The 14660-nt window shown below is 37.4% G+C and overlaps 1 protein-coding gene across 1 annotated transcript; it reads right to left on the bottom strand.

The window, feature by feature from the left end:
• Nucleotides 1-1129: 1129 nt before the first annotated feature.
• Nucleotides 1130-9833, bottom strand: LOC103697965 (cyclase-associated protein 1). The gene is made up of 10 exons (XM_039127597.1): nucleotides 9381-9833; nucleotides 8318-8486; nucleotides 8161-8225; nucleotides 5998-6301; nucleotides 5753-5900; nucleotides 5515-5624; nucleotides 5319-5374; nucleotides 5159-5215; nucleotides 4171-4314; nucleotides 1130-1508 (listed from the first exon to the last, which is right to left on the bottom strand). The coding sequence occupies exons 1-10, from the start codon at nucleotides 9657-9659 to the stop codon at nucleotides 1422-1424; spliced, it is 1419 nt and encodes a 472-aa protein (XP_038983525.1). The 5' UTR covers nucleotides 9660-9833; the 3' UTR covers nucleotides 1130-1421.
• Nucleotides 9834-14660: the final 4827 nt, after the last annotated feature.

Raw genomic sequence — 14660 nt, 5'->3', positions numbered from 1 at the left:
GTCTATCCGTTCTCCTGCAACCCAAAATCCAATTGCCTTGTGGCTCCCACATTAATTAAATAAAAGTTGGCTCCCCGGATATGTACACGAATTATAATAAACCAATGCTTAGGGTCAACTGGAACATCCACTCGGGACAATGCTATTATCTATACCCCTGAAACGCGCATAGAAATTTACATAAGGGACCCTCGATCCGCCGGGTATCTGACTTGAGGCTTGCAGCTAGCCTATGAGGACCACCCATCTCATGGGACTCAACCATACCCGATTTGGATCATGGCATTTGTCATGACACAGTCCCCCTCATGTCCCTCGTTTCTAAAAAAAGGGGCAAAGAAATGATACAAAATACAACAGTGGAATTCATTGTGGAGATTACTTATTTAATAGAATGAATAGGTTTGGATCTGAAATTTTTCCATATTTAAAAAAACAGATTGGATTCAAATTGATAGATTCTTAATATGACCCGTATCCAACTTGACCCGTATCTTATCTAATCTAACCCGACTTGTCCCCAAAACTAGAATCCAAGTTCCCATAATATTCAGATCCTCATATGTAGAACTGCACATCTTCTTAGGAACGAAAGAAAATTGTAGAACATCGAGGACAAAGAAAAAAGATAGGCAGTTACAGGCCATCGAGAGAATTGAAAGGGGTTCATGTCATTGAATAATTTCTCTAATGAGGGGTTCAAGAGAGTTCACAATGCCTATTTGATGTTCTGTATCAACTACTAAATGCATCTATCATAATGATCAAACAACTATAATTCATCTTGCTTACTGATTAAATCAAGTAGTGGCTTTATCGACATACGGAACTATGGGCGTGCCCTTGACTACTCACACGTCCATCCCAATACACTTACGAATCATGAGAAAGGCCCATCTCATTTGTTTACACAAACAAATGGGCCTATCTGCCTCTATTGATATACAACTGGGGGATTCCAACATGTACCACTACAATACATATAAGCAGGATCTTTTCATGAGAGATTGTCGTGCATGGCACCGGGGATGTTAATAGGCAATCACCATTGCAAAATGTGCAGGTCAAGTATCTATGAACTCCTATTGTTCAAATTAATAGCAGAACACCAACAACAAAACCATGCATATGATAAAGAACGAGGAGATAGAAAATGACCACTAGGGCTGCTTTTCATGTACACAAGGTAAACAAAAAGCAAAAGAAAAGCTTTGCATCTTTCCAAACCAAATAAATCACAAATCGGCAAAAATAACAAATCCACAGAAATGAAGAGGGAACGAAAAAGGGCTGTTTCAGTTGCAGCATAAACTTAAATGCAGACTTGCAAAACCCACTAACACGACTGTTGGTCTTATTTCTCTCTGCCATGGAATAATGCTATTAGACATAGATAGGGATAAAGTTGGTAATAAGCACAGTTACCCGCCAGAGTGAGAGACTGGAGATGTTGTGAACCGGCCATCCTTGAAAGTATGGACATACTGCTGTGGCAATGCATGCTCCACCTGCAATCATCAAAAGCAAAAAATTTCAATTAAGTGACAAAGCATTTTATTCATTATTATGCACTCCCAAGGTTTTTAAAGGCTGAGATCACCGTCATCTTAGTGGGTGGCCGAGGCTGAGATGAACAGAGATCTTGGTTTATCTCAGCGAATATAGATATAGACAAAAAAAAAGAAGAAAATTCCAAAGAAACTGAGATATTCTGAGATCTCAATACGGTATATCCAATATTACCAACTATTTTAAGGTACTGGTGCTGAAACTTAATACTTAAAAAACCTGTTTGAAAAGGCAAAAAGATGAAAAATATTAACTGATAGATTTATGTCGTACCAGCCAATATCTCATGATTTCTTATATCAGCCAAGATATTTGGATCTGAGATAATCTATCTATCTATCTATCTATCTATCTATCTACCTATCTATCTATCTATCTATCTATCTATCTATCAAGGAGAGGCGCCTGATACGGATACAAACCGACATCTCGACCGGGACAAAACCTTGTCTACTAGTGAACTCTGATGCAGAGATGGCGACAAAACATGACCTCCTTTGTTATCAATGCAAATAACAGGAATAATTCCAACAAAGCTGATAACAACCAAATAATGAGCTGCCTCTGAAACTTTTATTTCCTTTTATCAAAGAAATAGTCACTGTAGTTCAGCCTTGGGCTCAGTTTATTAGGAATGAAGATAATGGTTGTTGCTACAAGCTTTCATTAGCTGTTAGAACAGGAAATAAGACTATAATAATATTAATTTATTTGCTGCTAAACAGGCAAATAGCAGCAACATTATTTGCTCAGCTGTCATGGAGATCAGACTATAATAATATTAATTTTGAGATGAATGCTTAAAATGTCCAATTACAGCTGTTATCCCCATTACACAATGGCCGTTATAATGGAACAACAGCTAAATACCAATTATCGTGCGAACCCCATTATATACATTTAAAATATCCCCCATTGCATGATGTGTTAATTTCTAAACTTTAGTAATGACTTGGATCCTTAGATTGGATTTGAGGTCTTTCTAGGATTTCGAGATACAAAATGATTCATTGGTTTCTTATTCCAGATCTTATTTAACTAATCTCTTGCAGGTCCCACAAAGTGCATTCAAAATGGTATGCATGTAAACATCAAACATCCATTTCCTACCTACAGGAATGCCTAATAATAAAGTGGATTAGTCATCCATAGATCGCTTCTTCATAAAAAAACACATGTATAACTCGCATTTTTGTAAATGGCAAGTCAGGCAACCACTTTTTCTCCGTGAAGAAGTTACTACAATAGTCAGATCAAACTTTTCTACAAATTGCCATATGGCGGTTCCAAAATGGCACTGAAGCTCCATTTTTGCATGAGAGTCAGTCCATCTGGCTCAAGTACAGGGCTACAGGACCTGACACTAGGTATGCTAATAAGGATAGGAGTTTGTAGTTTTAGAAGTCTATTCTAGCTAAAACAAGTCCTACCCACACTGAATTCTTTTGACATGTTAAACTACCTTTAATTAATGACATGATTAGGCAGCCAAATTTAAGCATACAACCAAGAAAAGAAATATTTTTCCATGTTTCCTAATCTTTCAGAGAGGAATGTGAATATGGGTCATAGATTTGCCTACCTGGTTCAAGGTTCAAGCCAGAAGACAAATGGAGTCAAATCTAATATTCTGTAGAGCTAAAAATAAAATTCTTTCCCAATTCTAGTTTGAAAAACAAAAGCCTGTTTCAGAATGTTTTCCTCCATCAAATGCTAGTTTCCACTTACCCTTCCATCTGGAATCCTGGTTCTTTGACCTAGTGCTATTTCTCAGGCCAATGCTATATGGATGAAATAAGGACCATAAGGCTTGTTTATGGTAAAACCCCATAAACATAATTCATCCTTGAATCATGTCATAGGCTCGCTTCTAAATCCCATTTTATAATCAATTAGCTACAAAAAAGATGAAAAAAATATAAAAATGTAATGATTTATTAGAGCATGGAAACTCAAATTTAAACGATAAAGATGTTGACTCAGCCACTAATACAACATAAGTAATTTCCTAATCAAACATAAATATACTTTAGGAAGGCAAAATCATAAACAAAAGAAACCAAGCCTTCAAGGGTAGACAACGACTTCATAAACTACACCATCGTAAAAGAAAAAGGATAGGCAACAAAATTAACTCCGCTCAGGTCAGATGCATTCATCTGTAAAGTATCAAGTAAAATTCTGCTGAATCGGTGAAGAAAAGGCCAGACTCACTATAATCTAAAATGATATTGCCATGAGGCTTTTCTGGAATTTCTATTTAATTCATGAAGATTGAATTCACATTGCAAGGAAACATAATGCATACATAATTTGGCTACCAATTTGATTTCAGAAACTAAGCATAAGTCTAAATGTCATAATGTAGCCATATCCAAAGGAGTCATCTTGATGTCCTTGCATAATGCATACATAATTTGGCTACCAATTTGATTTCAGAAACTAAGCATAAGTCTAAATGTCATAATGTAGCCATATCCAAAGGAGTCATCTTGATGTCCAATAAATTATGCATGCACTCGAGCACATTCTTAAACAAAAAGGAAGTTTTCTATTATCTGATAAATAAGAAGTGAAAACTGAAAGACAAGGTACTCTTACCCAGTCATCATTTGGGCCTGCACCAGGAATCATTACATTAATTTCACTTGATTTAGCTGTTGTTATGGAAGCCTCCAATGAATCTTTGCTTAGGTACAATTGGCAGCCTGATGTGTTGTCTATTGATATTGTCGGTGCTGAACCCTGCACATATATGATAACAATAGCAACAAAGTAAATGAAGCAAAAGATGACAAAATACACAGATTTCTAAACTGTAGATACTCTGTTAAGAAATGCTTCTTTTGAATACTGGGATTGGATCATCAAATAACCAATTCGACTAGGTTTGACTTAAATCACCCACTGTGTGTGTGTGTATATATATTATGCATGTATGTATATATTCCCATAATATTGATTCACTAAACCAAAACTGGTTCACTAACTTAGATTAGTTTAGAAATTTTATATATGTGGAGATGCTGATCATGTTGTATGCTAGATAATTAAAAATAGCACAAGGGGAGAACGAACTCCTTTGCTTTATATTTTGTTCCCCTTTCTATGAAACATATCTCCATATTCCAAGCCTGATTCCCCGAGCACTTGAACATTGAAGAGTCATGTTTTTAAACCAGAATCTTTGGAACAATTCCAAGATGCTCACATTAAAGCTGTTGTCATAGTCCTATTATGCAGCACAAGCTACAATGACTCCACTTAAAGGGTGTTGGATTGAATGTGTGTGCTGACTTATGCCTTGAATCAAGTTTTTGGAGTGAAATGAGGAGCAGAGCAGCATGGATGAAAGATTTCACGCCTTTCTCTAGAAAAAAACAAGGAGATAGATACTCTCAGAAAAAAATGAACAGAGCACCTCTTCAGCTCAACCGTTGGTCAAAACAAGGAAATACTCCGGATGGCTCGTATGCTATATGGCAATTACCTTTTTTAATCGTGGATACCTCAAATAACAGATTCCCACAAATACAAGGTTCTTAGTTCTTTTCTGATTCTATGTTCCAAATCAGAAACAGCGAGATACCTGACATTGCACCTCCACACCATTGCAGTTCACAATCTCGCAAGCTGCGACCACATCCTGAGTCACAATCATGAAGAGGATGTGTTGTTATATTATAACATGATTTTATAATATATAAGCATGTTATGAAGTCCTTTACAAAATGCATGTGGGCACTGACCGTAAACACGATTCCCATTTTGGTGCACTTGTCAACAGTTATATTGTTCACTTTTCCTGCATATTGTGAAATATATGAACCGCATTCAAGACTAGAAACAACGAAAATAAATACACAGACTATATAATTGTAAAGCTTGAGCTAGAAACAATGAAAATAAATACACAGACTATTAAATCATAAAGCTTGAGATTACCTTTGACTTGCAAAACAGAATCCTTGCACCCAAATACATATACAGATTGTTTTGAGTCACAGTCATCAATTACCAAGTCCTTCTTTCTGATCTGATTTTCAACTGCCCATCTGCCAAAAGATGTTTAAAAAAATGAAGAGTTGCAAAATATTATCAAGATAAGGAAAAGCAAGCCCGATCTTCCAATAAATAAATAAAGTAAACTAAACATTCGAAAGAAAAGTGAAAATTTTCTCACTTGCGACCCATTTGAAGCTCCAATTTCGGAGGTCCTGTTTTAGAAAAGGAAAAGGAACTGGCACGAAAATCTTTTTCAGTCGTACTGACAGCACCAGTTCTATCAGTTCGATTCTTGGTCTTCATGTCATCACTAACCTTCCTCAAACCTGAGCAGCATGACTCCGGATTACACCCTATCCATTTCCCCCAAAATGAAGAACAGAAGTGTGATCCATTGTTTTCAGAAAAAACAAGCACGGATACCTGTAGTCACAGACTTGCCCAAGTTGATTTCCTGAAAGACAGCAGACATCCCTTGTTTAGGTTGCGATGGTGCAGTCTCAGAACTGACAAGAGATGGTGGAGGGGCAGGAGCCTTTGCTGGGGGAGCTTTTGAAGTGGAAGAAGCAGATCTAGGTGCAGAAACAGTTGACCCGGCAGGACCCCAAACAGGGCCCAAAGGATAAAAACCTTTGACATAGTCTCGTAAGCCAGGCAGATAGAGCTCCTTCAATGCTTTTGCCCACTCTACATGGTCTGGATCTTTATTTCTGTATGCCACAAGAACCTGAATTTGAAAGGAGGAAGTTATTCATTGGTTTATGAACTAGTGTAATTGGTAAAATTCTGTATATCTTTCATTGAATTACTCAGATAGTTGGAAACTCAGGATTTAAGATTATATGTGCAAAAGATTGCAATACGACCAAATTCTGCAGGAGCTTCAATTCGAAGCCCTAGGCGGTGCACCTCTTGGTGCGACCGGCGAGGGAGGTCCGGGCGACGCTAGTGATGTTGCACAGGATGAGGAACTTTAGGTGGGGGGCATCTTCGTGGTGGTGAAACAAGGGAGGCGTCAAATTCGAACCCTGATCGTGGGACGGCACGATGAAAGGACGGAGGGGAGCAGATCTCGATGGAGAGGCGCGGATCATGGCATGGGGCTTCTACTTTCTCATGAGGGCAGCAAAGAATTTCCCACGACAAAGGGGGGCAAAGACGATGAGATGGCCAAAGGCAGTGATGTAGGCCACAATTGACTGTGAATGGAGAAGGGATTTGGGAGGCGGCTGTTGTTGGAGGCTACGAAGACCGGCACTAGTGCAATCGTGAGCAGTAGGGCTTCAATGAAGGGCTGGCAGCCCACTGGCGACTGATGGACATGAGGGGGCGATGGTGAACAAGGGACCCCCCCCCCCCCTCTCTCTCTTTTTTTTCCTTTTTTTTGGGTGTTAGGTGGGGTGCGGCCAACGGATCTGGAGAGGGTGGTTTGAGGGGTTGCTAGAGCTACAGTGATGGAGCTGCATGGTACAGTAGTGGTTGTTGATCAAACTGATGCAGGACAAGCTTAGGAGGCAAGGAGAGTAAGATACTTTGATACCAAATTGACGTAGCATAAAAGAAGAAGAAGAAGGAGAGAGAAAAGAAGAGGAGAAAGAAGAAGAAGAGGAGGGAAGAAAAGTGAGGGAGGAGGAGAAGGCAGGGGGGAGAGGGCAACTCAATATTATCAAATCTCATTAATACAAACTTGTATTCTCAATTAAATAGCAATAGATTTATATAGAGCCAAAATCCTACTAAGAGTCTGCATAGATATAGAATAGTAGAATCCTCATAAAATTCTAGTCCTAGAGCCCACATAAAAAATAAAATTCAATAATTCTCTAATAAAAAAATTCTAATTTCTATAGTTGCATCCAATAGAAGTGCACCTAGATTTTTTATTAGATGGTCCTCCATTACACAATCGTTTGATTTTTGCGTTACAACAAGAAATCAATAATTACAATAGGCTATGGCCCATCTCATGTAACAAACAATGCACATGTTTACCTATATTATCGTATTTACATTAAGACCCTAAACATATAGAAAGATAGACAAAAAGTGTAGCTTCATCTGTCAATGCATAGTATCCATAAAAGAAAGACTTTACACAACAAACCAAGGTGAAATAAGAACTGATGTTTCAATTAGACCGCCAATCATCTTGGTAAGAAAAAAACTGACATGCTGCAAAGTACTATATATATATATATATATATATATATATAGGTTATAATTATGCATTCAATTAAGCTTACACAAAAAGTCAAAGGATACACCACATATATTACATGCAGCAAATAACAGGTTAATAAACAAGACCTAGGAAAGTATTATCAACTTAGATTACTAGATGCAAAATTGGGCACACTGAAAGGTAAACCAGGCTCCAGTCAAAAAATATAAATTCATAAAATTTTCTAAAATTTTTAATCATTGCCACAGGAAAAATCTTTACTTACCTATTTCAGCAGCAAACAGTAAAAACTCGAACAGATGATATGAATCATTATGCACACTCCAACATTTTTTTAATATTATTTTTCTTTCTAATGGACTACCAAACTATTTGGTCACCTAAATATCCAATGTTGCATGTACCTTGTTGTTGTAGAATTCAGCCATCTGCCAACATTCTTCGACATGTGCAGTTGGAAGACTCATGCCTTCAAGAAAGACAGGGTATTAAGAGGGATGAAAAAAGAACTTGATTCAGGCACTAGCATTTCCAATAACAGGAAAAAGATGATTCACTAACCGCAATCTTTTCCTGAGTAAGCAGTCCATGCCAAAGCTGTAAGACTGTCAGCAGCTGCCTTCAAATGGTTAAAATAATCAGAGCGCCTTCCTTCAGTCAAAGTACTTGCCTTGAGGATCACCTCATTGAGTGGTTTCAGAAACTCTTGTAAGCCCACAGCGTCAGGTTTCTGCAACATCAACAATTGGTCTTGATTAGATTCATAACCACCTACATATAATAGAAAGAAGAAAACAGGAAGAGGCATTCTGATGAATGCTAACTTATCAGCAACTGAAACCGTTTTATGAGAGCAAAAATAATAAGAAAAAACAAGATGAAAGAAACCTATTGAAAAATATCCTAAAGTAAAGCGAACAACAACCTGCAATAAGCATAATAGAGTCCTAAAATGGGTAACTATGACCATCAAGTCTTGTTCAAGTATTTGGAGCTGGCTTTATAAATCCTTATTAGCAAATGAAAGATAAAGCGGCAGATTATAAACTGGAATCTCTTCAATGAGGAATTGAGAAGATAAATGTGATTCCAGCGGATTTTAGAACAAGCTTGCAGTATTAGTATATCTGCAAGTCGTCTACACTGAATGGCGTCATCCTCCATTAAAAGTGTGAGGGAACGCCAAATTTTGGGTACAATTAAGCAACAACCTATGGAAATCGTACATAATTTCGAAAATCTAGTTGCAAGAGAAGGTATACGTTTGCAATCAACCATTGGTTAAGATATATAAAAATGATTCGATGTGCCCTTGCATTTTAACAAGCCGATCCAAATCTCAAGCATTAATGTAATCGCTCGGCACTGACCTTCGATTAAAAAAATGCGCAATAAAACGAAACAAAACAGATAATTCAGTGATCGATCATCGAAATGAACTGCTCTCTTGTTTAAATTGTTCAGTGCCCCTTGCTAATCGCTTCCAAACCATTTTCATCACCAGATAACAAATCACGTAAATCTAATGCATGGCCGATGCTCCGGCATTACAGAACATAGAAAAGCAACCACAGATCATCGGGAAAATGCCACAATAACGTGGAGATCGGATCGAATGACCAACCTGGCATTGCTTGGCCTTGACGAGGAGGTCCTTCTGAACCGCGAACGCCTCCTCCACTATCTTGGTCACTTCACGGACCTGCCCGCCGATCTTCCCCGCGGCCTCGGAGACCCGGGCGAGGGGTCCGGATATGAGGTCGTCGATCGCCGATATCGCCGGATCTGCGGCCGCCGCGTCGGCGAGATCGAAGGATGTGCCTGCGGAGCGGGATCCGGCGGCGCCGAGCGCCTCCAGGCGCGCGACCGCGGCCTCCAGCCTCCCCAGCAGCTCCTTCTCCATTCCTAGGGTTAGAAGACTCGCGCGCACCTCGCCTTCTCCCGCTCCCTTATAGAGCCCACTGGTTTCCACCGTGTTCCCTTTAATTCGCGATGATGAGATCAAAAGACTAATGGCTCGGCGGTTGGCTCGCCGAAAGGCGAAAGGAGCACCGCCCCCTGATAGCTCTGAGACATCCATCACCTTTTTCTTTATTTTATGTTGATTTCGATTTTTGAAAATCCGTTATAATTATTTTAATGCGAATAATATGTCTAAGGTTTTGCTACCCACCCACATGCACGTGATTTCTTAGAGAGAAAAATGATTGCAATTGCATGGGTATGAATATTTTAAATTTAATTTAATAGATATATCTTTGTTTGAGTTCATGCCCTTGAGTTGATTTGCTGAAAAAATAAATAGCAATTTGATTACCAAACTAGGATAAATAACAATTTCAAAAGCGCAAATGAGCTATCACTGTACTGTATTGTATATATACATTCTTTGATTATTGTGCTCACATTTTGGTTAAAACAGCTATGTGTATCACCACTCGAACTATAAAAACAATGAAGAATTATACTTAGAAGCTTAGGAAAAGGTAGCGAAGTATTATTTGTTTTTTTCAAGCAAAAAGGAGAGGCGCATAAGAGCAGGAGATAAGAGGAATGGTAGCTCAGCTAAGGTACAAGATACTCAGATGCGATTCCAGTCAAATATGCAATCAAGCAAAGCATTTCTGAAGACATTGACGTCTCCTTAGAAAGTTCCGCTCCAGTAACACTGGTCTTGTAGGAGTTATCTTCATAAAGAATTTTTCGATCACTAGTTTAGAGAGCTAAAAAACAATATTTGGATACCTACGTAGTAGTTCGGTAGAGTGAAATTTCTAAGATACTCATGTCCAACAACTACGGTAGAAGGGGATTAAAGATGTAGAAGGCTTGAGGATTAGACCTTTTATCTTTTTATCAACAAATACGATCATATTCTTCATGCTTTAGAGAGACTAGTTTGAAAGGCTATTTTGGTGTTTTAGTGCGTCGAGGACTCTTGATTTATGCTATTTGAGTTAGTAAAGAAAATAACCAATGTTGCTTCGGAAGTACTTGGGGGAAGAAAGTGAAAGATACCCGAAAGCATAGTGAATTGAAGCAATCAATTTTTTTAAAAAATATTTGTTGAAGCATAAACATGGGTTGGAAGGTAATTGATGTGCTAAGTTTCTCTGTGGTTTTAAGCTAAGGATCAATCTTTGAATTGGAAGGTTTCAAATTATTATTGGGCTATATCAATCTTGTTTGATAATTCTCTTCTTTACCAATCACCAATACAAAAGGATGGCTTATTCACCATCAGCAAAAGACATGGTGCGTCACTTTGGTTTTCTTGCAAACTCAATTACGCAAATCTTTTCTATCACATTGTAGATGACTTGTCTTCGGTGAGGATAGCGGAAAGCTGTCATAGAATTTTGGAACCTGGTTTCTGCAAATGCTTTTCATGATAGATTCTGCTTACAAAAATGGTTTTCAGTCAACAGTTGGCTCATTTCGTTCGATGTTAGTTCGACCAATGGAACAGGTTATACACCTAGAATCTCATGTTGCTATAAATTCCCAAATACTGTCGACAATTTGGTCGAAACACTGTTTTTAATCTAATTTTAGGAGATGTATGAACCATGAGCTTTCGCCTGATGTTGTATCTGCTGTCTAATATAACACAAGATTCCAAGAATACAGCATTTCATAATGCTCTCTTTCCAATTACACTTCCTAGCATGTCCTAATGGAAGTTTCTCAAAGAGTCATGCTCTTTCATACGCCTTGATATTTTGTTTCCTCATATTATCTTCCTATGTGACACTCGATTTCAAATACTTCAGACTATCGGATGCTTTTTTACATCTCAGAGTTCTTCTCTTTGCATTTCTGAAAATTTCTAGGCATAGAAAGCTTTCAAGGAAAAAGGAGAAAAGAATGTTGTTACCTTTGTCCATGTGAATATTGGTGGGAGATCTGATAAATTTTTCACTTGACAACTTGGTTAAATCCATGTGGAGAGTCATTCAACTCAGATTACTGTATTGAGTTTGCGCATCAAAGATTCACATTTGCTTCTCACTGCAAATGCCACCACTTTTTTTCTGGGAGTCATCATGGCATGGCTTTTCTCTCCGTTTAATCTTGAAATACCCTGTACTTGAGATATTACCTTCTGCACTTCACGCTGGCGCCGATATTAAAAGCCTTATAGACTCTGCCGCTAACTTGAGTATGTCATCAAATCGATTCCCATTTTCTGTACCTAGTATTTGTTGGGGTGTAAAATATCAACATTTATTTTTTAAACTGATCTATCAGTTCCATTTCTGAAAGATTACTTTCAGTAAGATCTACACCATAATCATAAGAAGCCTTACTGTCTATTTTAGATTCGAATAACCTAATCATTAGGCTTAAATTGATAATATTTAATGTTAAAACCTTAAAAGAAAAGGGATTAAGATGCTTGCCCCTTTTGGCTTTGTCCAGTGAAATCCAGGTTAGGTCGACAAGTTTCCTTTTCCTGGATAAGTCATGAGAATTTGGTTATGTTGTTTGCTTTCAAAATCATACATCGTGGGTAATTGAGTCTTTCTTGAAATGTAGTTGTGCACGATGTGGCATTTTCACCTCCTGTGTTCTGGTTTACAGATTAGAATTAATGCTTGGCTTTGTTATTTGAATCTTGTTTCTCAAAATTTTAGTCTTTTAATGTGAAAGAGAAACTTTTGGCTACTTATTGATATTATACTGAAAAATGGACAAGAACACTATAAACCAAACTCAAATTATCTGTATGATCACAGGCTTCATTAGGTTCCACTCAACTCTCGATGCTATTGAATTTCATGTTGGTTTACCTTATCTAATAAGTGCTGATCTTGGACTTTGAATTTTATAATTTTGATAGGATTTTTTGTGGATTTAAACAATGTATTGCATTTTTTAAATTTCAGTCTTTGAATGTGAAAGCAAACTTTTGGCTACTTATGGCAGAAAAAACTGGATGAGAACACTATAAACCAAACTTAGACTTGCTGCCCCTAAATTGATCTGGATGTCCACAGGCTGCATTAGGTTCCACTCAACATTGAATGTTCTTTCAAACTTCATGTCAGTTTTCCTTATTTAGTAAATTACATGTTCGTTGATCTCGGGCTTTCGGTTCTATGATATTGACGGGACTTTTGTGGATATGAACAATGTGTTGCGTTTTGTAGAATTGTTGCCATCAAATTCAAATGTGTTTCCTTGAACTAAAGATTGGCAATGCTAAAGTCGTAGAAAGACCTGTCTCTGTATATGCATTAGGTTGTCTCACCTGTTGAAAAGAATAGCACAAAATGATGTTAATGAGCCTTCAGATGTTGTACATATCACTCCCTTCCAATGTTCTAATTGAATCTTGCATTTTACCCCTTTCTTTATAATAATTTTACAGTTATAATATATAACTTTGTGTAGCAAATTAGTTCAACCACATCTATGATACTTAGGTGCATCAAAATGTTATCTACTTAGAGCTTGCAGAAGAGATTTTGTGCCTATTACAAGAGAAATTGGACTGCAGGGAAAGGATTTTACAGTATGACTATTCATGCTGAGATCGGTATTTGTTGATAATAGCTAATCTATTCTTTTTTAGCAATTATCAAAGAAACTATAACTTGTACTTCGTGTAAATTAATTTGGCCATTATTTGGAAATGAAGCAATAAAAGAATGTAAGAAGAAACAAAATTTCAGAAAATTGCTTGCATGTTCTATAGTTGCAGGATAATATCAGTTTCGGAGTTGAGAGAACTGATCATTGTAGATGTGCCAATAGTGCCAGATTGGAATGCTTAAACTGTGGTTACCTGATTGAAGTATATCCATGATATGCACTCTTAACTCTTGTGGTTGATGACTTTACAGTGAGCTCAAGCACATAACAATGACTAAGATTGAATACTTTCACTATGATGTATGAGTATAAGAATTTCTTGTGATGCATGTAAAAATATCAATGAGAGGCCTTGTCTCATATGTTTGTGGTTGGCTTTATAGATCCTTCTCTACCATCAATTTCATCAGAGGCCAAGTCCTGAAAATCGGAATTATCTTCAAACACATCATTTCTGCTGATGATAAAGCATCTGTCCGTATGCAGATGATCATTGTATCATCATATTTTGTTATAAGCCGTCGTATCATGTGATTAATGTGCTAAGCAATTTGGTGTAGCTTTTTCTAACCCCAAGTAGTATATAAAAATATATTGGGGGAACCAAGAATGTAATTTATGTTGTTGAAACTTGAAACAAGATTTAATTAGACACAGCATGCTCATCTTGCACTTTAAAGGAAATCGACCTAATATATGCACAAGATACAAGGAGATCTGAATACCTTAGTGGTAGATGTGGCACAATAAAGAGAGTATGTATCTACAGTCTATATGTGGTACAACATGTGGGATACGTTTGACCCTCTCAATCAGACTCATGATGGATCATGGAGAAGAAAGAATATGCATCTTATAAGACTGATTGTGGAGGCTCATGAATGAGAGATTTTATGGAAACATGAGGCAAATGGTAATCGATCTAGCACGTATGATATGAAATGCCAGACTCTCAGATGATTGACTAAACTTTTGATTGTCATGATACATGTAATGATAGTATAACTAATAACTCTATGCTTGCAAGAAGATGTCAAAGGCCAAACAACAATGGAAGAGCAAGAGCAGGCTATGGTGCAATTTGACACTCTACTTATTGTTATCTCAATAGTGAAGAAAGAAAAGTGGGGAATGAGAGATTATTTGTTATGTTAATAAATGTATAAAGATCAATCCATCTAAAGGATTGTTCAGTGTTGATTTCTGATGCTTTAAGGAGATAATTTGATTAGGAATAGGAAGCTCCAGAGGATTCAGATGTCATCAGTTTATTCTAGTCTAAGCATGAGTGCATCTCAGCCAAGGA

The sequence above is a fragment of the Phoenix dactylifera genome, chromosome 6 (genome assembly GCF_009389715.1).
Source record: "Phoenix dactylifera cultivar Barhee BC4 chromosome 6, palm_55x_up_171113_PBpolish2nd_filt_p, whole genome shotgun sequence".
NCBI classification, from domain to species: domain Eukaryota; kingdom Viridiplantae; phylum Streptophyta; class Magnoliopsida; order Arecales; family Arecaceae; genus Phoenix; species Phoenix dactylifera.
This window is presented reverse-complemented; position numbering and strand designations above follow the sequence as displayed.